General features: G+C 52.2%; 2 protein-coding genes across 3 annotated transcripts; both read left to right on the forward strand.

The window, feature by feature from the left end:
- The first annotated feature begins 7,735 nt into the window (after nucleotides 1-7,735).
- Ptms (parathymosin) lies at nucleotides 7,736-12,011 on the forward strand. Of its 2 annotated transcripts, XM_038318826.2 has the most exons (5): nucleotides 7,736-8,104; nucleotides 10,741-10,812; nucleotides 10,995-11,073; nucleotides 11,239-11,300; nucleotides 11,461-12,011. In XM_038318826.2, exons 1-5 carry the CDS (start codon nucleotides 8,060-8,062, stop codon nucleotides 11,509-11,511), a joined length of 309 nt encoding a protein of 102 aa, XP_038174754.1. In that variant the 5' UTR covers nucleotides 7,736-8,059; the 3' UTR covers nucleotides 11,512-12,011. The 2 variants fall into 2 exon arrangements, with proteins under 2 accessions (XP_038174754.1, XP_038174753.1); XM_038318825.1 differs by lacking the exon at nucleotides 7,736-8,104 and having other exon boundaries at nucleotides 8,404-11,073.
- A 2,071-nt stretch (nucleotides 12,012-14,082) lies between these two features.
- On the forward strand, nucleotides 14,083-21,633 carry Lag3 (lymphocyte activating 3). The gene is made up of 8 exons (XM_038319267.1): nucleotides 14,083-14,342; nucleotides 14,570-14,717; nucleotides 15,236-15,489; nucleotides 16,038-16,301; nucleotides 16,699-16,974; nucleotides 20,542-20,778; nucleotides 21,048-21,178; nucleotides 21,433-21,633. The coding sequence occupies exons 1-8, from the start codon at nucleotides 14,285-14,287 to the stop codon at nucleotides 21,631-21,633; spliced, it is 1,569 nt and encodes a 522-aa protein (XP_038175195.1). The 5' UTR covers nucleotides 14,083-14,284.
- The last annotated feature ends 862 nt before the right edge of the window (nucleotides 21,634-22,495 follow it).

The following is a 22,495-nucleotide window of genomic DNA, read 5'->3' on the forward strand; positions in this document are numbered from 1 at the left end:
CTGCGCACATACTCACACAGAGACACACATAATTTAAAGGGAAAATAAATCTTTTTTTTTAAAGGAGGTAGCTTAAAATAGAGATCTAAGATTGTAGTATTTAATGCGGTAGCCGCTAGGCACATACAGCTATTTAAGTAGGGCTGATGGTGTAGCTCAGTGGTATGAGCCTTGATTAGCATGTACTAGGCCCTAAGTCTGACTTTCTACAGAGCAAAAACAAATAGCAAACTTAAATAACTCACTTTATTGGGCTGGAGAGATGGCTCAGTAGTTAAGAGCACTGGCTCTTCCAAAGGTCCTGAGTTCAATTCCCAGCAACTACAAGGTGACTCACAACCATCTGTAATGAGATCTGGTGCCCTCTTCTGGCCTGCAGGCAGAATACTGTATACATAATAAAATCTTAAAAAGAATTAACTTTATTTCTTAGTGAAACTTGCCACTCTTACTTATTATTGTTTGGAGGAATGGGGTCTTAAACTGACCACAAACTCCCTAAAGAGGAGTTTCTGATCCTCTTTACCCCATCTCTCAAGGACTAGGATTATATATGGGGCTACCACACCTAGGTTATGTAGTACCAAGTACCCAACTCAGGACTTCATGCATGAGATTATAACATCTCCGGCCCATGAGCTAGACACATTTTCAAGTGTTAAGTAATCATGTACCTATTGTATTGAAAAGAACAGATGAGGACTCCCAGGTCTGGCAGTGTAGGTCAAGGATAGAGCATGTGCCTGCTATGCATAAAGCCCGTGTTCCATGCATAACACTATTTAAGTGCAGAGTTGGGAAGCACCTATAAATGCCTGCCTGCTTCCTTCCTTCCTTCCTTCCTTTCTTCCTTCCTTCCTTCCCGACAGGGTTTCTCTGTGTACAGGACTGTGTACAGTCCTGGCTGTCCTGGAGCTCACTCTGTAGACCATGCTGGCCTCAAACTCAGAGATCCGCCTGCCTCTGCCTCCTCTGCTGAGATCAAAGGTGTGAGTCCCCACTGCCCTGCTAAATCCTATCTTTTTTACAGATTTTTCTGACAGTCTAAAAAGCCGTTTTGAAGAGTAAATATGAGGGAGAATTTGAGATAACAGCAGAGTTGGACCAGAGTCAGTGCCTCTAGGAGCACAAATGAAGGAGGAGACAGAGAGCGAGAAAAGCCAACCGACCAAAGAGCAAGGCTTGGTGGCACACGCCTGTAACCCCAGTGTTCAGGAAGCTGAAGCAGAAGAATAAATACTACAAGTTTGAGGCCAGCCTGGTCTATGTAGCTAGACCCTGCCTCAAAATGGAAGCCAGACAAAGGTTCTGAAGAAGTACAATGGTGAAACCGATACTTCACCAAGGAGAAAGTTCAGGAAGGAATGTAAAAGCACTAAAATTCTCCTAGGACAGGGCCAGCCTAAATAGAGGGAATCTGGCTACATAGAAAGATCAAGGACAGCCTAGGCTAGATGTGAAAACCTGTTTTAAAAAAGCAGAAGCGGGCTTGGATATAGTTCAGCTAGTAGAGCACTTGTCTAGTATGTGTGAGTCCTGGGTTCGGTTCCCAGGGCTGTATAAAAATGGTCTTGGTGGTACATTCTATAATCCCTGCTATAATTAGGAGAAGGGTAAGGAACAGAAATTCAAGGTCATCCTTGCCACATACGGACTTGGGGGTCAGCAGCCTGGGGTACAAGAGACCGTCTCAAAACAAAAACATATAAACAGCTGGGGATACCTGGGTGGCACATCTCCTGAAGCATGAGGTCTCAGTTCTATTCTTAGCAAACACAGAGAGAAAAACATAACTCTTATACTTCATCAAATTTTAATTGACCTCTTAGTAGCTGTTAGGGACTGTGGACTACAGTGGAGAGAGAAAAGTGAGAGAAAAAGACTTGGTTCCATGGAGGCTGGAGAGACGGCTCAGTGGTTAAGAGCACTGCCTGCTCTTCCACAGGACCTGAGTTCAGTTCCCATGGCAGCTCACAACTGTCTGGAAATCCATCAGGGGACCTGAAACTTCCCAGGGCAAAACACCAATGCACACAAAATAGAAATAAATAAATAAAAATAAACAATTTAAAAAAAACAAACATGTACGACGATCCCTGTCTGAACGATTTTAGATCAAGAGCTTGTCAGTAGCCTAGATGCTACTGCAGAGATGGGGCTGCTCTTCTTGAGGGCCCGAGTTCCATTCCCAACACCTGTAACCCCAGCTGGGAGTTAGATCAGGAATCTTCTCTGAGGGACTACAGGTAAGTGGTGTGCAGACATACATGCAGGAAACCCCCCCCCTCCACACACACACCCAAGAAAAATAAATACAAAAATGACTTAAAGTACAGCCGAAAAGGGATGCGATATGATCATTCATGAGGCCCAGCAGTCAGCCTCAGAGTGCTGGTTTCACAAGTGTGGGCCCTCACGTCTGCTTTACGATTTAAGTTTGCACAGAGCATGGTGGCGCATGCTCTTCTCCTTGGCACTTGCGAGTCAGAGGTAGGTGGATCTCTGAGTTCATAGAGTAGAGAAACCCTGTCTCAAAACATTAAAAAAAGAAAGAAAAAGCTTGATATGGACATACAATGGAAATTTAAACTTCTTCAGCTAAAACTGACTTATATCGGAGTAGAATTTTGATGGTGGATAAACTAATTTTTAAATTTAATAATTATTCCCATTCTCTCTTCCAACCAGACTAATTACACATGATGTGACTGTTTTAAAGGTGATTTCTTTTTTGATCACTTTTCTTGAGAGGGGGTCTCGCCAGAGCTGGCATGGAATTCACTATATAGCCCAAGCAGACAGAATTTGAGGCACTCACTCCTCCTGCCTCAGGCTCCAGACCACTGAGATCTCAGAGCTGCGTTACCACGTCCTGCTTTATGGAAGCTACTTTTCTTCTCATTTGCTTGTCTGTTGGAACAGAATTTTACCTAGCCCAGCCTGGCTTCACCTCCAACTCTATATGTAAGATAAGCCTTTAACTGCTGATCCTCCTGCCTCCACTTCTCAAGCATGGGAATTACAGTCATGTTCATGCCCCCCATACACATACATACATACATACATACATACATACATACATACATACATACATGAATGAGCTGGAGTCCTGGGCTGAATAAAAAAGGAGAAAGTGAGGGGCCTGGAGAGATGGCTCAGGGGTTAAAAGCATTTGCAGTTCTCGCCAGAAGGCCCAAGTTCAGTTCTCCCAGGTCCAGTTGCCCTCAACTGCCAGTAGCTGCAGCTTCCGGAAATCCAAGTCCTCTTTAGAACTCCAAGGGCACCTGAACATGCTTTCAGCATACACACAATTTCAGCACCGGGAGGGCAGCAGCAGGAAGCTCTTTGTCTGAGGCCAGCTAGGTCTACATAAGAAGTTCCAGGACATGCTGGGTGGTGGCAGCAGCGCATGCCTTTAATCCCCAGCACTCGGGAAGCAGAGGCAGGCGGATCTCTGTGAATTGGAGGCCAGTCTGGTCTACAAGAGCAAGTTCCAGGACAGGCTCCAAAGCTACAGATAAACCCTGTCTCAAAACACCCCCACCCCCCTCAAAAAAGAAAAAGAAGTTGTTCCAGGACAGCCAGTCAGAGCTATATAGTGAGACTCTGTCTCAAAAAAAAAAAAAAAAAATAGGGAGGGGGGGAGGAATGAGGGTAATGAGGGTGGTGGGAAGCCACTAGAGAGGTAGCTCAGCTGTTAAAAGCACTTACTGCTCTTCCTGAGGACCCGGTTTGATTCCCAGCACCCACACTGAGGCTCACATTCCAGTTGCAGGGTTTCACACACCCTCTTCTGGCCTCCTCTGGGGAACAAGGAACACAAGCAGTGCACAGACACACATGCTGGCAAAACATCCATATATACAATAAAAATAAAAGGAGGACGAGCTGAGACGGTAGTGGGTGGTGAAGCACACCTTTAATCCCAACACTCAGGACACAAACACAGACACGGATGAGGAGCTCCGAGCTGGAGACCAGCCTGGTTTACAGAGTGAGTTCCAGGACAGACTCTACTCTCCAGGGCTACACAGAGAAACTCTGTCTCAAAAAACAAACTAACATAAAAGGCAGCGAGTACAAGTGTGCACTGTTCCCTCCTGTCTTTGAATGTAATGAAGGCTGCTGTCTCTTGCTCCCACTACCACAGTCTCCCCTGCCATGGCAAAAAAAAAAAAAAAAAAAAAAAAAAAAAAAAGCCAGAGAGATGGAAAAGTCACTTGTCCACCAAGACTGATCTGAGTTTGATCCCCAGGACCCACTGGCGGAAGGAGAAAAACAATTCTCACAGTTGTGTTCTGATTTCTGCTCAAGCACACACACAGCAAATGTAATAAAAAAATTTATGTAAAAAGCTTGGCTAACTTCTCTCTCTACTCTCCTTACTTGGAGTTAAAAAAAATTAATATAAAGGAAAAACAGGGAATAAAAAAGAGGTCACTGGGAGTGAAATATGGATTTAATTTAGGGTGAGGGAGATGACCCAACTTCTGTCTTCCAGCCTCAGTAATAGGTTTTCTTAGCATTCACCTGAGATAAACATACACACTGACATCCACTACACACACCCCAGGAAGCTGGAGACTTCACTAAGAACACACACACACACCAGGAAGTTGCACTAACACACACACACACACACACACACACCAGGAAGCTGCACTAACACAAACACACACACACACCAGGAAGCTGCTCTAACACACACACACACACACACACCAGGAAGCTGCACTAACACAAACACACACACACCAGGAAGCTGCACTAACACACACACACACACACCAGGAAGCTAGAGACTTCACTAAGAACGAGTCTGAAGCAATTAGAAAGGAACACCTTCCACACTTGGTAGCAAGACCAACTTCTAGGAACTCAGCCAGAGGCCATGGCTTCCAGGGGCTCTGGTCTTTTCTTCTCACCTGGCCTCTCCTTTTTCCCACTTCCAGAAAATGTGTAAGCACAGGTTCCCCCCCCACACAACTCGTGGGAAATTTCTCAATTGGGCTGTAGAGTAGCAGCTCTAGGAATAGGCAGGCCTCCACAAACCTCAGAAGTACGTCTACTGAATGGAGCAAACGTTGGCACTTAACGTTACTGACCCAGGGCACACGACAGACCATAAAGGCCCGTCCCGGTGGGTTCTCAACATCCCATTCCCTCCAAATTCACCCTAAGCTTCCCAGCTGTTTCCATAAAGCCAAACTTTAGGAGTCTGATCTGTGGTCTAACCAGAGAGAAAAAGACGATGGGTGCTTCCTCCACGTAGGAGTGTCCTAGATGCGGCCCTATCACCCTGTAGCATTCCCCCAAGTCCCTGCAGACCCTAATGTCCAGGCTCTTTTAGATTGCCATGCAGTCCCTTGGGCTTTGGGGCAGGATTCCCATTCTCTGCCTCGCCATCTCCCTGGAATTTTCCACTGCAGCTGCCTCCGCTCCCAGACACCCCTCCCTGGGCAAAATTCCCGGCTCCCTCCGCCTCCCCTTCCCTAATCACACCTCATTCCCACCCCCAGGCTTGAGGCCCAGCCCACAGTCCAGCCCACTCCCCATGGTCCGTCCCACACCTCACAGTAACCCTGGCGGCCCCATTTAGAGAAATGGGAAAGTAGGCCCTTTATGTGAAGGTGAACTAGAGGGTCCCACATCTCTTTCCTAGGCTGCAGAGAAAGGACAGTGGAGGGGCTCGTCCCCTGTTGGGCTGGAGTGGGGGAGTGGCCCTCTTCACATCCCCTTATAAGGCAGGGCAAGCAGTTAGGCTCCTGGATTGGCTGATTCAAATGAGCATTCCACCTGGCAACAGGGTTTCCATTGGTTCTCAGGAAAAATAGGAGAAGGTGGATGGAGGTTGTTGGTGGCGGTGATTGGAGGGGGGGGAGGGGAGTGGAGGTGACCGGAGTTGAGGGCGGTTACCAGGGCAACAGGGTAAGAGCCCAGCAGGGTGTCCGAGACAGCAGGCGGGGCTGGAGGTGGAGTAAAGAGACCAACCCGGAGGGAGCGAGACTGGGCGGGCGTGGGGGGGGGGTGGGGATTGGAGGGGTAGATAAATGAAGCCAGAGAGGATACAGAGATGGAATATGGTGAGAGGTTGCTAAAGACATCACTCACTGAAATCTGAGAAGCACATTGAAAAGGGGAAATGGAAAGATATCAGAGAAAAGGTGGACCGAATCCTGCCAGGAAAAACCAGGGTGGGGCTCCCACGATTTATGAGACCAAGACGGAGAAACTGAATAGTCAGAGAAGCCAGGAGGTGTGTACCAGAGACCAAAAGATGGTGTGTGCGTGTGCATGTGTGTGGTGGCTCACCCACATGCTAAATGATGGTGATGGAGATCAACGATGGCTTCTTTTCTAAATTTTTTTTTTGGGGGGGGCACAACAAGATGTCTCACTGTGTTGCCCTGGATGCTACCAAACTAATGGCCTCCCAAGTGCTGGAATAGGTCAACTGGTTAAAAATGTCTTTATTAATGAAAATGATTTGGAAAGGTGAAGAGGAATGATAACAGATAAGAACGGGTGCCACACATACACCAAAGACAATCATTTCCCAAAGCCCGGTCCTCTGCTACACCCACCTTTCTGACCTCAAATCCACATCTCAGCCCCTGCCCCCTTCTGAGATCCCAGGGTTCTCAAAATGATCCACTGCTGCTGAACCTAGGGGTGAGGAGCTGAAGATGCGAGCCCTAGGGTGTGGCTGAAACTCCAGGTGTTTGCAAAGGAGGCCGTGAGAATACAGAAAGGCAGCAGTGAGAGAGAAAAGCAAAGCGAGGAGGCTAGAAAGGAGATTTGGTAATCAGCTAAGCATACAGGGGCAGGTGACTGAGTCAGGCAAGACAACGGTGTTGTCTAGAGAGACGCACGCACGCGGCAGAAGGAATGAGGTGTAGATGGTTGGTTGGTTGTAAGGGAGGAGGTCTTGGTCAGTAAGAATGAAGAGAGTTGAAGAGAAACAGAAAGACCAGGCAAATGAAAGTGAGGTGAGACATGAGACAGGTAAGAAGACAGAGAAAGAGGCAGCAGAGATCAAAGGCCTCTGGCAACCCTCAGATCAAGGAAACAGACGGGAAGGAACCCGCCAAGGACCACAAATGTCAGGTCCAACCTATGAAAGGTCCGGGCTGTCCTTTGCTCTTGCCCTTTCCTCCTCAAGGCCACCTAGAGAAAGCGGACGAGAGCGAGAAATGGAAGTGGCTCGGCAGCCTGTTCCCCTTCTTTCCACTTTTGGTTTCTCAAATACCTGCCCAGCTTTTCCATCTGCGCCTCCCCCCCCCCCCCACATTATGCCCCCCGCCCTTTAGTAAAATTTCACCCGCCCTTTAGTAAAATTTCAGGGCTTTGAGGAGGTCAGCAGGAGTCTGGCCACCTCTCCAGTACGCCCCCAGGAGTCAGACTCCAGCTTCGCAGGCAGTAGGCAGGCAGTAGGCTGGCATTTGGAGCGGTATCTCCCCGCTGGAACCCCACCCCTTCCCACCTCCTCGCCCCACTCGGCTCTCTCCCGAGCCGTCAGTCTCTCCTTTTCCCCCTCCCGGTCTAGTCCTTCTTCCCGCCCCGCTCGCTCTCCCGCCCTTCGCTTTCATCCTCCTATCCCCACCTCTCCAACCTCCTCTTTCATCCCCCTCCCCTCTCCTCTCCTCCCCGCTCCCGCCTGCCCCACCCCTGGGAAGCCCCTCCCGTCGGGCAGCGCCGCCTTAAAAGCGGGTTCCCTGGCCGGGGGCGGCAGCGGCTGGTCGGCGGCAGCTCTGCTTGTGCGGGGGCGGCGAGCAAGACCGAGCGACCGCGACCGGAGCGCGCCGGCCACCGCCCGCATCACCCTCCCGCCCGCCCTCCGGACGGCCGCAGCCCTGCGGGTCTCGGCTCGGGACCCACCCCGCCCCACCCCGCGCGCCTCTGCCGCCTCTTGCAGCGAGCCAGCTTGCCGAGCGGCCGTCGCTGCCGCTGTCGCCGCCGCCACCGCGCCTAGTTCCGGCCGCGGCCACCCTCCGCCGTCCAGGGCCCCTCCGCCTCGGCCCCGGGACCCCGGCTCCCCGCCAGCCCCGGCCCCGGCACCATGTCGGAGAAGAGCGTGGAGGCAGCGGCCGAGCTGAGCGCCAAGGTACAGGCAGGGGCGGCGGCGGCCCGGAACCCCGGCGGCCCCGGGATCGGCGCGGTCGTTCGCGCCCGGTCGCCCCCGACGGCCCCGAGCGGCCCTGGCGCCGGGTCCCTACGGACCCCGCTGCGCCCTCCCCCCCCGCTCGGAGCCCGGCGCTGCCTACCCCGCTCGGCGCCTGCCTGCGCCCTCTAGCGGCCCAGCGCGCGTTGCCTCGGGCCTCGCCGCCCGGCCCCGCCATCCCCACCCCTCTCGTGCCCCGCCGCGCCCGCCGCGGCCCGGTCCGCCCTCCCGTCGGAGAGCGGCGCGTCCCGCCTCCCGGGCCCGGTGTCCGTGCCGCGGCTCCAGGTCTCTTAACACTATGACCTCACCTTTCCTCCGCTAAGCGGTTTGGGATCCTCAAGTGTAAACAGGACTCTCGGGGGAGGCTACTCCTCGGCCCCTCCCCTCGCGGCCAGACCGTCTGTGCTCGTCCCCGGAGGGCTGCGCCTCTTCTCTCCTACACCCTCTTTTCTGCCCATCCTCATTCGTTCTCCCTCCACCACCGACTTCCAGTTTTCTCTTTATTGCCTCCCCTCATGTCGAATTCCTAAAAATCAGAAAGGTGGAGAGAATAGCCTTCGAAAAAGCCGAAGCTCAGCATCGCCTGACCATACGTCAAGCTGTCTTTGCTCTCAGCAGCTGCCTTTCCCGGCCTCATCCCTTTGCCCTTGTCTCTCTTCCAGCCTTCCTCTAATTTCCCCAGGGATACTGCGGAGTGTCGCTTAGGGAAATTAATGCGGCCAGGCTTGGGGGCTGGGAGCCTTGTCTCTTTTTTTGGGGGGGGGCAGTATAGTTCTGGAAGCTCAAGTGGAAGGGGGAATCTAATAGCATGAAAGGCAGTGGGAGAGGGGACATGTGAGATTTGACAAGGTGTGCCTGTGTAGCCCTCCGGTGGGTTGTGCGGTGGCATGTGACTTCACTGAGTAGGCGTCTTTGTATGTCTGAGATCCAGCGAGTGTGTGGGACTGCCCGTGTCAGTTACATGTGTGCATGTGGAGACCGAGATGTTCCGGAGGCATGATGCCGCTTTGTGATTGCCGAGTGGCTGGCTACACTGTGGTCCTGTGAGAGTGTGCCAGAATGCCCAAACATTGGGCCATGTGTCTCTGGAGCGCGTGGGCGCTCCCCTGTAGAGTTGGTGTTAGCCTGTCTGAGCTTGTGTACCCGTGTAGAGGTCAGAGAGCTGCTCAACACTGGCGGCAGGTCTCATACCCTCCTGGAAAAGAGATCATGGGAGGACAGTGACCAGAAGGACAGGACCCGGGAGCAGAGGGGCCAGTCCTATGGACTTTGGTCTCTGGAAGTCTCCCTTCCCCTCACCCCTCCGTCAACCCCGATGGGAAACTCAGGCCAGGGCCTGACACAAGCTATGCTGACTTAGTCGCTGCCTGGCCCAGGATAAAAGGGAAAGCTCACCTGGTAGAACAAGAGCCAGACCCACCATGTGACAGAAATGACAGCTAAGCAGAATGAAGAAGGAACCTGCCTAGAGCGAGAGGGCCAAGTGTTCTTGTGCTCTGCTCCCCTAGAGGGAGAAGAGAGCCGAGTGTCCCCAGGCTGGTCATTTGGCACCAAGTCCCTCTTCTACCCCAGTCTTGTTCAAGAAAGGACATGTCCTTCTGGGAAGATCTACTTATGAAAACTCCGACCCACTTGGGATCCTGCACCCTAGAGTTGCATACTAACATGAGATAAGATCATAGGAGAACATGTACCTGCCAAGGAGTGTGATGGGGGAAAAGCAGAGTCTGCACGGGATAGAAAGGCTCCACTGTCCAGAGGGGCTTACCCACCGGAGCAGTTCCCTCTGTCGGGGCACCTGCTGGGATCTCAGGATGAAGGGGAGGACAGTGGGGGGGCTCTCTATAGGTAACACCCACCTTCCCATTCAGGCACAGACTTCGCTGTGCTGGCTCCTTCTGTGTCTTTCTTTTACCAGACTTTCCCTTTATGTCCACTGAATATGGCCACTTCTACTCATCCATCCCAGTGCATGGCCCGTGAAGGTGGAGAGGAGGGGACACTGAAACTGTCCCGTTGGGGATAGGAACCCATGTGGGAATATGCTAGGGTGATCTTCACACCCCTGTACTGCTTGGCCAAGTAGGAACGGAAGGATTAGGGAGACACAGACAGGGAAACAAAGGCCTCAGAAGCTGAAGGGGACGTTGGGAGGATGCCCAGGGGAGAGAGTACTTAGGCAAAGGCCCCTGAGGAAGACAAAAGGCAGAGCAGGGCAGGCAGAGAGGGTGAAGGGGGTGGAGCGTCGAGGCTGCCAGCAGATGGGGATTTGCTTTGTGGAGCTCACTCAACTCTTAAGCCAGGAGAGGTCTGGAGGAACTTGACAGGGTGGGAGCTTCAGTTACTCTTGGCTGCTTGCTCCCCTTCCCCGTTTTCCAACTCCCCTTGGGTCTTGGGGAAGAAAGTCTGGTACCAGCCAATTCCGGCCCAAATCTCGGAACCTGAGGACTTGTGTTGTACCTTAAACTGTGACCACTTTTCACTTAACACCTTTGACCTAGCTGCAGAGTTGGAGAAACAGATTGGGGGAGTCAAGGCTGTGCACCATTAGTGCTGAAAGGGGACCTTCTGCCTTGCAGGACCTGAAAGAAAAGAAGGAGAAAGTGGAGGAGAAAGCTGGCCGGAAAGAACGGAAGAAAGAAGTAGTGGAGGTGTGCAGACCGCGGGCAGAAGATGGTCCCACTTTGTCCCAATGTCCTTCCTACCTCCTCTTGCCTTCCTGGGGGTGTTGGGGTCCTACCTTTCTCTTGATCCCCCCTCATTTTTTCCCTATCCTGAGTCTTTTTATCACCCAATGGGTGGCCACGCACTCTCCTTGTCTTGGTACCCACAGGAGGAGGAGAATGGAGCTGAGGAGGAAGAAGAAGAAACTGCTGAGGATGGAGAAGATGATGATGAAGGAGATGAAGAAGGTAGGGAGGGGCAGGGGAGGCTGGGCTGGAAAAGTTAAGGCTTATAGGAGCAGAGGCAGGGAGCAGTTGAAGACCAGAAGTCAGACTGAGGGGAACTATGGATTGGCTGTGGGTCTGTGCCCGGAGCCGCCCATCTTCCCCATTGACTTGTTTCTGGCTCTTCAGATGAGGAAGAAGAAGAGGAGGAGGATGAAGGCCCAGTGCGGAAGAGAACTGCTGAAGAGGAGGTTTGACTGGGTTGGGACCCGAGGGACTGTCAGGAACATAGCAGGGGCCCTTTGGAGTTGGACCTAGGATCTTGTGGCACAGGCAGGGCTGGAGCAGGGCCAGCAGGAAGAGGGGGAGGTCTCCTTCGTACAGCAACCTCAACTCTTATCCTTTCCACAGGATGAAGCCGATCCCAAGAGGCAGAAGACAGAAAATGGGGCGTCGGCATGAGCTCCTGCCAGTGGGCTTGGGGATGGGAGGCCCCTCAGGTCCTGGAGGTGGGGCGGGAACACACACGTACAGCCCCCCTTCTCCTGGCTCCCCGCTCTGGCCCTGCCCCAGAGCTGTGACCCTTGTCCTTCCACCCAGCCTCATTTCCATCTCTCCAGACACTGCTCCTCCACCCTCACTGCCATCGGTCCAGCTCCTGATCTGCCTCACCTGAGCTCCCCAGCCGGCCCTCACTTGTCCCCTTGCATTCCTGGTTCTTCCCTGCCTCCCTCACCAGCCCGCCTGTCCCAGCCCCTTGCAAAGCCTGCCCTTACCCTCTGCACCCCCAGCCTCTCATCCAGCCCTTCTCTCTCCTGCCTGATCCCTGGGTCTCCCTCAGATTCCCTCCTCTCAGACAGCGCCAGGCCGGGGTGGGGCCGGGGTTGGGGCCAAGCCCCGAAGCTGCCCCCCTCCCCTTTTTGTATAATTTAATAAAGAAACGGTCGCGCTTCTGTTTTTAACCTGTCTCCTGATTTCCCATGGTCCACTCAGTGCCTGAAAGGGTTGAGAAGGGGTGGCTGATCCTATATCAGGATGGTAGAAGATAGAACCAGCCCTCCAGGGTGGACTAGGAGCCCAAAGTTGTGTTCTAGGGGCTGACCTATGGTCTGTTTTGGATTCCTGGGGATGTTTCTCCTCAGCAATACACACTATCACGTTAACCCACACAAGATCTAGACACTGCTGAGCCCAGTGGAAACCTGGCTCAGTTGTGCTGAACCAGGCAGATAGAAACAGCTCTAGAAACAGGAAGTCCCGCCCCGAAGCGGAAGAGGCTGGTAGGCTTGGGTCTCAACCTAGGGTTTGAAAAGAATTACCAAGCAGGGACTTGTTTTGACACGTGGGAAGCAGGGTCCTCTTAAGTCACGCAGGGGGTGGGGGGGGGTGGGGGGAATGGCTCCACAGTTGCTTATCAGGTCTGTCTCCTTGCCACCTCTGATTCTCTCGACTGAGCTGGGGATTAAGAATTGACAGATTCCTCTAGTCCTGCTTCAGTTCCCATTGTTTTGAGGCAGTCCGGCTATGCAGCCCTGGCTGGCTCCAAATTCACAGAGAACTGCCTGCCTCTGCCTTTCAAGTGGGAGAGAGATCTGTTGTTAGTGGTGTTGTCGTTGACACAAGGGATACCTTGTGGCCCATGATGTCCCTGAATTCACTAGGTAGCCTAAGCAAGCCCAGAACCAGTTCTTCCTGCCCCCACTTTCCAAAATGTCGGGTCACAGTTCTGTATCGCCATTCCTGACTCTTCAGTTTTTTCTCGAGTTTGCTCTGCTGCAAGATTTCGGCATTATTCCGTCTCCATAAACCCTTGCCTTCATTTTTTAGTACAGAATCATTAGGCCGGGGCAGCTTTGAAGATGGCAAAGTATCTTTTTTTTTTTTTTTTTTTTTGGTTTTTCGAGACAGGGTTTCTCTGCAGCTTTTTTAGAGCCTATCCTGGAGCTAGCTCTTGTAGACCAGGCTGGTCTCGAACTCACAGAGATCCGCTTGCCTCTGCCTCCCGAGTGCTGGGATTAAAGGCGTGTGCCACCACCGCCCGGCGATGGCAAAGTATCTTATGGTCAGGGCTGGAGAGAACTATCTGATGAACTCATCAGTTATGAGTACCTGCTGCCCTTCCAGAAGACCCAAGTTTGGTTTCCAGCACCCAGACTGGGCAGCTCACAAGTCACCTGTAACTGCACTTCCAAGGAGTTTAACACCCTCTTCAGACCTCTGGGTATTCATACACAGGCAGCATTCACACTCACAGACACATAAATAGAAATAAATCCTCAAAACGAGTATCCATGGTCATTCTCTTCCTAGAAGATGAAAAGCCACTCCAATAATGCAAATAGGATCAGGACTAGGGCATGCCTTCATGCCCCCTAAGCCCGGCAAGTTATTGAATGCCTGTGAGTCTCAATTTCCTCTCTATTTTCACAAGTTGCTTTATGGAAAATGTATAATACTCTAGCACAGACTGAAGAGTAACACCATGTAGCTGCTATCCTCTGCCACCAAGCCCTTCCTCAGATCTGCTAACGTGTGGTTCGGTGGTACTTCCTGTCTACCTGCCCAGGAGGTTCGGAGTTCTCCTGGAACAAGTTCTTGGAAAGTTTTTGGGAAAGAGCCTGTGAAGAAGAAAATGTGACTGCGGGGACATAAGAGGCAGCTTAGAGATACAGCTGTCGTTCTAGGCAGACAGGCTTGGCAGAGAACCCGAGAACCCGGGAGAGGGGGGCAGAGGGGGAAGAGGTGAAGAGGGGGCGGTGGGGAGACCCGAGTCTGAGGAAGTAAACAAGGGGAGTGCCACAACAGACGGAGGGCTCTGCTGCTGGGAAACAGCCCCCTCACACTTTCCACTGCGAATCGAAACCCTGAGCCCTGGGCTGGGGGGCGGGCAGTGCGGAGGGGAAGTGGGGAAGGTGGAAGGGAAGCAGAAGGACTTCAGATGCAGATCAGCATCCCAGCTCACTGCCCGGCCTTGCGTCTACTCTGCTTTCTGCCCCAGCCCTGCCCTGTCCCAGGGGTGTGTCTTCCCCCACCCCCATCTAACCAGCTTCCTCTGGTCTCCAGCGTCTGGTCATTGGTCCTCCTCCAGACCACTCACCCTCTCCTGGGGGTCGTCTTTACCCTACGTTCTTTCACCCTGTCTCACCTCCCTCTTTGTAGAACTTCTGTTTTTCTTCTCCCAGGACCCCTTTCTGACCTCCCTTGGAGGGCTAGGGAGGCCCAGGCCATAAAGGAGATGAGGGAGACTCTGCTCCTAGGCCTTCTGCTTCAGCGACTGCTGTGGGAAGCTCCAGGTAAGATGGGGAGTTGGGGAGAAGCCAGCAGGGACCTCTGTGACCTGTCTCTTTAGCACTATGATGGTCTTCTAATGCCTTTTTAAAAAGGATAATTCTTCCAATCCCAAAGCCACCTCAGTCTCCCCTTGACAGGGAGGAATGATATTTCTCTCGGAACGCCGAGACCTTTCTCTATTCTCAAATCTCTTGACTCATAGCCCTTGGCCTCTCTTTTGCTCCACTAGCCGTGGTTTCAGAGCCTGGGAGAGAGGACTCCGTGGTGTGGGCCCAGGAGGGGGCCCCTGTCCATCTTCCTTGCAGCCCCCAACTCCCCCACCGGAATCCCGACCTTCTGCGAAGAGGAGTGGTCACTTGGCAACATCAACCAGATGGGTATGCACCCCATGGTCGGGCGACAGAACCTCCCAATCCAGTTCTAATGGCATTCTGATAAAACCCCGTCCAATGGCCAGGCAGTAGTGGCCTTTAATCCCAGCACTCAGGAAGTAGAGGCAGGTGGATCTCTGTGAGTTTGAGACTAGCCTGGTCTGCAGAGTGAGTTCCAGGACAGCCAAAAGCTACACAGAGAAACTCTGTCTCGGAAAAAAAAAATCCAAGCCAGTTTTGTCCCCTCTGTGAGTCCCTCAGAAGCCAGTTGCTCGGCCTCTTCACACAGCCTTTTAGTGACTTCCTTGCAATCCGTGGTCCATAGTCTGCCACCTCTCCAGTAGCAGATGGGGTGACTGGGGGGGGGGGGAGCGGGGAGGCTGCTAATGGTCGAGTGCTCTCTTAGGCGGGTTGCTTTATCCTCAAGAGTGTGTTTGGAGTGCATCTCTTTACGGCTTTTTTCAAATTGCCTCGGAATTCCTCAATCCTATTTCCCACTCCGCCCCTGCCCTTGACCATCTCAGGGGGAAGTCCTTGCGTGGGAGGCCGGCCCCCCATCGCTACACGGTGCTGAGCGTGGCTCCAGGAGGCCTGCGCAGCGGGAGGCTGCCCCTGCAAAGCCGCGTGCAGCTGGACGAGCGCCGCCTCCAGCGCGGGGACTTCTCGCTGTGGCTGCGTCCAGCCCGGCGCGCCGACGCCGGCGAGTACCACGCCGTGGTGCGCTTCCCGGACCGCACCCTCTTCTGCCATCTCCGCCTGCGCGTCGGCCAGGCCTCGAGTAGGTGGGGCGGGACAAAGGGAGAGGGGCTGAGAAGCAGGTCCCTGTCGCCCCGAGGCAGGAAGAGCCTGAGGACCTCCAGAAGTGTTCAGGAAGGGGTGACCGCTTGATGGCAGGGTGGAAAGTGCCCCCTAAAATGCATGCCTCTAGGCGGGGGTGAGGAGCCTACGGAGAAACTGTATCACATATCCCAGCTTCTTCCTCCGCCCCCAACCTACAGCGAGCGGGAGTGCCCTCCTTGGTGAAGGTAGAAGAGGGAGGGCGCCTCTTTGGGGGTCTAGAGTGACTCATTTAAGACATCCATAGCTCATCCTTTATAGGTCTGCCCAAAGAACAGGCCAAGTAAAGTAAGTGGAGGCAGGAGACAGAGGAGTCCTGGATCTCTTGTTAAACACCCCAGGTTTCAAGTACTGAGCTGGAATGGGAGGCTGTGAGGATAATCTGAACACAGCGTCCCTGTTTCCAAGAGTTTTCAGCTTACTTGGGCTGGCTGCATTGAGAAAGTGTTTCCATCTAGTCCACTGATTGGTCCTTTTACTTTCTCACAGTGATCGCCAGTCCCTCAGGACCCCTCAGGCCGTCTGATTGGGTCATTTTGAACTGCTCCTTCAGTCGCCCTGACCGCCCAGTCTCTGTGCACTGGTTCCAGGGTCAGAACCGTGTTCCTGTCCACAAGTCCGCCCATCACCACTTAGCTGAAAGTTTCCTCTTTCTCCCGCAAGTCAGTTCCCTGGACTCCGGGACCTGGGGCTGTGTCCTCACCTACAGAGATGGCTTCAATGTCTCCATCACACACAACCTCGAGGTTCTGGGTAACTCTCCCAAGCTGTCTTTACTCTTGACCCCTTTCTGCCGCCCACCTTTCCTGACTCATGCGCCCCCCCCCCCCACGGGTCCTCAGCTGCCGTGTCCCTTCAGAGTGCCGTGTAGCAGTGTTCAAACCCTTTCCTCTGTGGGAGTCTTTTAGCTGCCATCTCTACCCTAGTTTGTCCCTTGGCTGTCCATCCTTCTGATAGCTTTGGTATCCTGCTGGTTCAGCCCAGTCTGCGTTTTCCAGCTTCCCTAGCCTGTCTGCTTTATTCTGTTTCTTTGTGTGTTACTCCCAAGTACCTCCATCGTCCTCTGCCTTCCTTCCTCAAAGTTCCTGCCTGCTGTCCCATTGCATGCCCACCCCCGGGCATTGATCTTGGTGTTTCCTTTTTCCTCCAGGTCTAGAGCCCCTAGCTCCTCTGACAGTGTACGCTGCTGCAGGCTCTGGGGTGGAGCTGCCCTGTCACTTGCCCCAGGGTATGGGGACCTCTTCTTCACTCACTGCCAAGTGGACTCCTTCTGGAGGAGGCTCTGAGCGTCTGGTGACCGGGAAGAGTGGCAGTTTTGCCCTTCGACTTGAGAGTGTGGGTCTGGAGCAGGCTGGGACCTACACCTGTCGTGTTCATCTGCAGGGGCAGCAGCTCAGTGCTATGGTCACTTTGGCGGTCATCACAGGTCAGCCGCAGGTGGGAACGGAACAGCTTTCCTTCTCAGGGGGAGTGTTGGTTGTCAGAGACTGTGCGGATGGGCTCCATGATGCTGCGCCAGTCCACTCATGCTGTGACTTCTTCCCTTTTCAGTTTTTATGTGAGAGGGGAGAGGACGAGCATTTGAGGGCTGCATGTTCCTCACACATGATGAGGTCACAGGACAACTCTGGAGTCAGTTCCCACCTTTTTTTCTGGGCTCTAGGGACTGAACTCGGGGTGCCAGGTTTGCCTGGCAAGCGCCTTTTCTTCCGTGACCCAGGCTGCTGTGGTTTAGGATGACTTTGAACTCCTGATCCTTCTTCCGCTTCCTAAGCACTGGGGGGGACAGACAAATACTACTGTGCCTGTCAAATTATGGGCTCATTTCTTGTTGTTTGTTTTGTGGTTTTTATTTGTTTCCTTTCTTTTCTTTTCTTTTCTTTTCTTTTCTTTTCTTTTCTTTTCTTTTCTTTTCGAGACAGAGTTTCTCTGTGTAACAGCCCTAACTGTTGTTGTCGCCTCAAACTCGGAGATCCAGCCTCTGCGTCCCAGAGTGCAGGGTTAAAGGCATGCACCACAACCACGCCTGGTTAATGGGCTGTTTTTTTCACCCCCACGATAAAACAAAAGAAAAAACAAAACCGAAACTGAAAATCTCCCCTTGACTCACAAAATAAAAATCCCACTTCTTTTCTAAGGGACTCCCCTACTCTGAACTGGCAGAAGGTCTGAGGAGTTAGAAACAGTAGGTAAGAGTTTAAATGGTTCAGAGGAGGCACCATATATTCTCAAATCCTTGTCTGCTTTTGGCCTGGGACTTGGTTAAAGTTGTGCCAGTTGACCTGAATTTAGAAGGAGTTAATAAATCAGCCCCTAGTCAGCAAATATTTGTTAGGGTTTTCCAAGACAATATAAAAAAAAAAACAGGCCAAAAAAATTAGAAAGTACATGGTCATTGATTGGCAGCTACCAGCCGTGATGATTTATGTCTGCATTAGTTACCTGTGGCCGTTAGCTACATAGTAGGTGCTTAGTAGTGTGTACTGGAGCCAGACGTGGTGGCACATGGCTGTAATCCCAGCCCTTGGGAGGATCAGGAATTCAAGTACGTAGTGAGTTCCAGACCAGCCTGGGTTACTTGAGATCCTGTCTCAGAACAAATACTGATTACATGACCAAGTAAACGAATTAACAAACAACATATCTCTAGGCTGTTAACCCTGAATCCCACTCACCTTACCTGTAACTCTGTCTAGATATATTATACACCCCTCAGCTTTACTGGGAACCCCCTCTTCACATCAGTTCTTTTGCTAACCCAGTCTATTGGTAAGTCCACTGGAATTCCATACACCCCCTAACCCTTCTTTGCCAGTTCTCAAAACCCACCCATACTTCTGCCCAGTGTTAATGGCCAGGGTCTTACTGGCTAAATATCTGAGACTCTGAGCTTGGCCTTGAACTCCTGAACTCTTGATCTCTGGGCCTCTACCACCAAGTGCTGGGATTACAAGTATGACCCACCATGCCTGGCCTCCAATGTCCCCCTCTTCCTCCTCCTTCACTTCCTTCTTTTCTCTTTTGACACAGAGTCTGATGTATCCCAGTTTGGCCTGAAACTCACTATATAGTGGAGGATGGTCTTGACTTTCTAATTCTCCTGCTGCCATCTCCCAAGTGCTAGGACTATAGACGGACAGACAACTACCACACCCAGTTTCTGTGGTGCCTGGCACTGAACCCAGGCCTTCATGTGGTTAGGTAGCTCTATCATCTGAGCTAAATCACCAGCCCTCCAGTGTCCTCTGAAACATTAGCTGTGTTTAGCTACTGGGGTGGGGGAGAGGCACACGTGATACTGTCATTTCTGCTTTGCAGAGAAGGTGTGGTCTCAAGGTGGTACCACCAGGAGATGCTGGGCTCCCGGTCTAAACTTGAAACGTGGATGTCTGTGTCACCAAGTTCCCCCACATGCTATGCTCAGCAGGGTCCAGGCCCTTCGCCGTTTGCCAACTACCACCCTGTTTCTAGTCAGCTTTAGCATGCTCTGCTTGTGGATCCAGCAGTTGGTTACTTGTTCTGTGAACATTCAGCAAGGGGCCATGATGTCCCCTTAGCGGCGGCACAGAGATGGCGGCCCTGGGCGTGTGAGCAAAGTGATGGAGGCAAGGGAGGTTGTTGGGAGTGCTGGCGCTAATCCCCCTGACTGCTCATTGAGAGTCTGAGCATCCCAGAAGACAGTAAGCTTGTGCGAATGCGTTTCTGTGTGAGATGCGCTCGTGCGGTGTCCAAGGAGATGAAAAGAAAGTGTTCAATTCCCTGGAGCTAGTGTTACAGGCGATTGTGAGCTGCCAGGTGTGGGTGCCGGGAACTGAACCTGGGTACCCTGGAAGCGCAGTTAACTCTGATAACTTGGTAAACTGTGAATCATCTCTCCCTTTTTGCTTTATTTAAAGATGTATTTTATAAAGCCGGGTGGTTGTGGCACACTCCTTTAATCCCAGCACTCAGGAGGCAGAGGCAGGCAGATCTTTGAGTCTGAGACCAGCTTGGTCTACAGAACAGAGCAAGTTCCAGGACATCTAGGGCTATACAGAGAAACCCTGCCTGAAACAAACACCAACAACAAAGGGGTGGGTAGTGGTGGCGCATGCCTTTAATTCTAGCACTCTGGAGACAGAGCACAAGGATCTCTGAGTTTGAGGCCAGGGCTGTAATATAGAGAAACCATGTCTCAGAAGAAGAAAAGAAGGAAAGAAAAAGAAAAATTTTATTATATGTGTATGTATATTTTTTGGACTTGTACATCTGTGGCTGATGTCCCCAGAAACAGGAGGGGTTATCAGTCTCCTAGATCTGAGTTACAGACACAATTGTGAGCTGCCAAGTAGGTACTGGGAATCAAACCTGGGTCCTCTGGAAGAGCAGCAAGTACTCTTAATCACGGAGCCATCTCTCCAGCCTTATTTTCTTTTAAAAACAAGGTCTCATGTAGCTCAGCCTGACCTTGAATCCAATGTGTACTGGCTCTTTAACTAATGATTTTCTTCTATCCACACCCAGTTTATATGGCGCTGGGGACTGGACCCGGGGACTTCTGTGTTCTAGGGAAGCATTCTGCCTGCTGAGGTTCAGCCCCAGCATGAATAATGCTCATGTGGCCTTCAGTACTAGTTTGAGTTTAATATAATGGCTGAAGTGTTGGGAACATTCTGAGCAGGGGAAGCAATCAAACTGGAGTGCTGTTTTAAGATTCCTGTGGTCAGGTGGGACACCCCTGTGATCCTATTACTTACAAGAGAGAGCCAGAGGATCAGGAGTTCCGGGTTATCTTTGGCTACGTAGTAAGTTCAAGACCAGCTTGAGCTATTTGAGACCCTGTCTCAAAAATACAAACAAAACCAGAGATAAATTTAATCATGTCCTGTGACCTCTTCCCCTGAGGTTTTCCCAATCAGATTGCCAATGAGAGTAAGGTGACAGAGATATGGGATTGTAACTGATAATCAAGAGGTCAAGACCCCCACAAGAGTTTTTCCTTCTACTTTTTCAGTGACCCATCAGTCCTTGGGGTTACCTGGCTCCCTGGGAAAGCTGATGTGTGAGGTAACCCCTGCATCTGGACAAGAAAGATTTGTGTGGCGTCCCCTGAACAATGGCTCCAGGAGTTCTCCAGGCCCCGGGTTGGAGATAAAGGAGACCCGGTTCCTTGCTGAGCCTTGGCAATGCCAGCTTTTTCAGGGACAGAAGCTTCTTGGAACAGCGGTGCACATCGCAGAGTCTAGCCCAGGTCGGAGGCTCCAAAACGCCATGACCCCAACTCCAAAGCTGTCACCTTGGTCGTCTTCCAAGTCCTCTACTCCCACCTCTTCCCATTCCCATTCCTCGACCTGACTTCAAGCTCTCCAAGCCTGACCTGTTTCTGTCCTTCATTAGCTGAACAATCCTGGACAAGTCCCTTAAACTCTCTGACCTCATTGCATCTGTAAAGGATGAGGGTGTAGCACAGTGTCCTGCTTCATCTCCGACCCTAAGTCTAATCCAGCGCTTTCTTCATAGGTGCCCGCAGTGCAAGGAGAGCCTCAGGTGACCTTAAAGGAGACCATCTCTTTCTCCTTCTGATCCTCAGCACATTCTCACTGTTCCTTGTGGTGACTGGGGCCTTTGGCTTCCACCTATGGAGGAGACAGGTGAGCCGGGGACACAGTTCCCTCTCCTCAGAGTGCTGTGCAGGACCCCTTCCTTGAGGAAGATACCATGACAAATTCTGAATATGCTCCCAGCGCTCCTGTACTGGGAATACCTTGGGGCTAGAAAGTTTAAAGGGGCCAAAAGGAGACCCTGAGCCAAATGGGGGAAGGCTGGAGAAAAAGCGAGGGTCAGGATTTGTCCTGTTCTTTCCTCCTCCTTCGTCCTCCATTGTCCTCTCTGTCTCTCCCCACAGTGGCTATGGAGAAGATTTTCTGCCTTAGAGAACAGGATTCACCCACCTCCCTCTCTGAGTAAGACAGAGGAGCTGGAGCAAGACCTGGAGATAGAGATGGAGCAGGAGCCAGAGCCGGAGCCAGAGCCGGAGCCAGAGCCAGAGCCAGAGCCGGAACTGGAGCAGGAGCCCCAGCCGGAGCCAGAGCCCAGGCAGCAGTGACCTGGAGCTGAGTGGCCAGCAGATCTCAGCAGCTCCAGCCAGAATAAACTCCCTGTCAGCAGCAGCAAGCTGGAGTCTGACTCTTTCTTGTCCAGGGACGGTTCTGTCTCTCCCAGCCACTGGGGGCTCCCTTCTCCCACTCCAGCCTCCCAACCTACTTTTCCAGCCAATCTTTCTCATTCCCTAGCTGTCATTCCCTCTTCTGTTGCTTGCCTCTTTGTTTCTCTTCTCTGTTGCTCCCTTTCCCCCACTAACGCTCCAGAGATCACCCACGTCTTTTCCGTAGCCCTTTCCCCAAGTTCTACCCGCGTTTTGTTGGCTCTCCTGGTCTCCTTTATATTCTTGTCCCTTTGGCCCAACACCAAGCTCAGCTGTACCTCAGCACTGTGCTTAGACTCCTAACTACAGCGACGGGAGACACAGACAGGCAGGCAGACACGTGCACACGAGCCAGCCATGTGAAGTCCTCCAGGAGATGGGGGCCCCCTAATCTTCCTGGGTTATCAGCTGACGTTGCTACCTCTGCCCCTTCCCCCCATGTTTGTCATCTCTGGGTGACTTTTCTGGTCCCAGACATGACAACACACTGCCACCTAGTGGCCACTGCTTGTCACAACCCCGAGGAGACCAACTGTCGCAGGCCTGACATCTAACACACTGCAATAGGCAAGATGGAGCAAGCATGCAGATGTGCTTTCTGGGGTGTGCAGCACCAAGTGTGCTCCCAGAATCTGTCACATGTCTTATTTATCCTGCAGAGAGGGACTAAACAACACAAGTTTCAGTAAATACAGCCCTGGTCCTGGCAAGGTTATAACCCAAGTGTGACAACGGGAAGTCTGTAAACAAAGGCCACAGGTAG

Source organism: Arvicola amphibius, chromosome 2, assembly GCF_903992535.2.
Source record: "Arvicola amphibius chromosome 2, mArvAmp1.2, whole genome shotgun sequence".
Lineage (NCBI taxonomy): Eukaryota > Metazoa > Chordata > Mammalia > Rodentia > Cricetidae > Arvicola > Arvicola amphibius.

What these genes read in the sequence shown, in the direction of transcription:
- Lag3 (XM_038319267.1), top strand. Translation starts at nt 14,285, where the DNA reads ATGAGGGAGACTCTGCTCCTAGGCCTTCTGCTTCAGCGACTGCTGTGG. An exon ending in ACTGCTGTGGGAAGCTCCAG is followed by an intron (nt 14,343 to 14,569) that starts GTAAGATGGGGA and finishes TTGCTCCACTAG; the next exon opens with CCGTGGTTTCAGAGCCTGGG. An exon ending in CATCGCAGAGTCTAGCCCAG is followed by an intron (nt 20,779 to 21,047) that starts GTCGGAGGCTCC and finishes CTTTCTTCATAG; the next exon opens with GTGCCCGCAGTGCAAGGAGA.
- Ptms (XM_038318825.1), top strand. Translation starts at nt 10,854, where the DNA reads ATGTCCTTCCTACCTCCTCTTGCCTTCCTGGGGGTGTTGGGGTCCTAC. An exon ending in TGATGAAGGAGATGAAGAAG is followed by an intron (nt 11,074 to 11,238) that starts GTAGGGAGGGGC and finishes CTGGCTCTTCAG; the next exon opens with ATGAGGAAGAAGAAGAGGAG. An exon ending in AGAGAACTGCTGAAGAGGAG is followed by an intron (nt 11,301 to 11,460) that starts GTTTGACTGGGT and finishes TCCTTTCCACAG; the next exon opens with GATGAAGCCGATCCCAAGAG.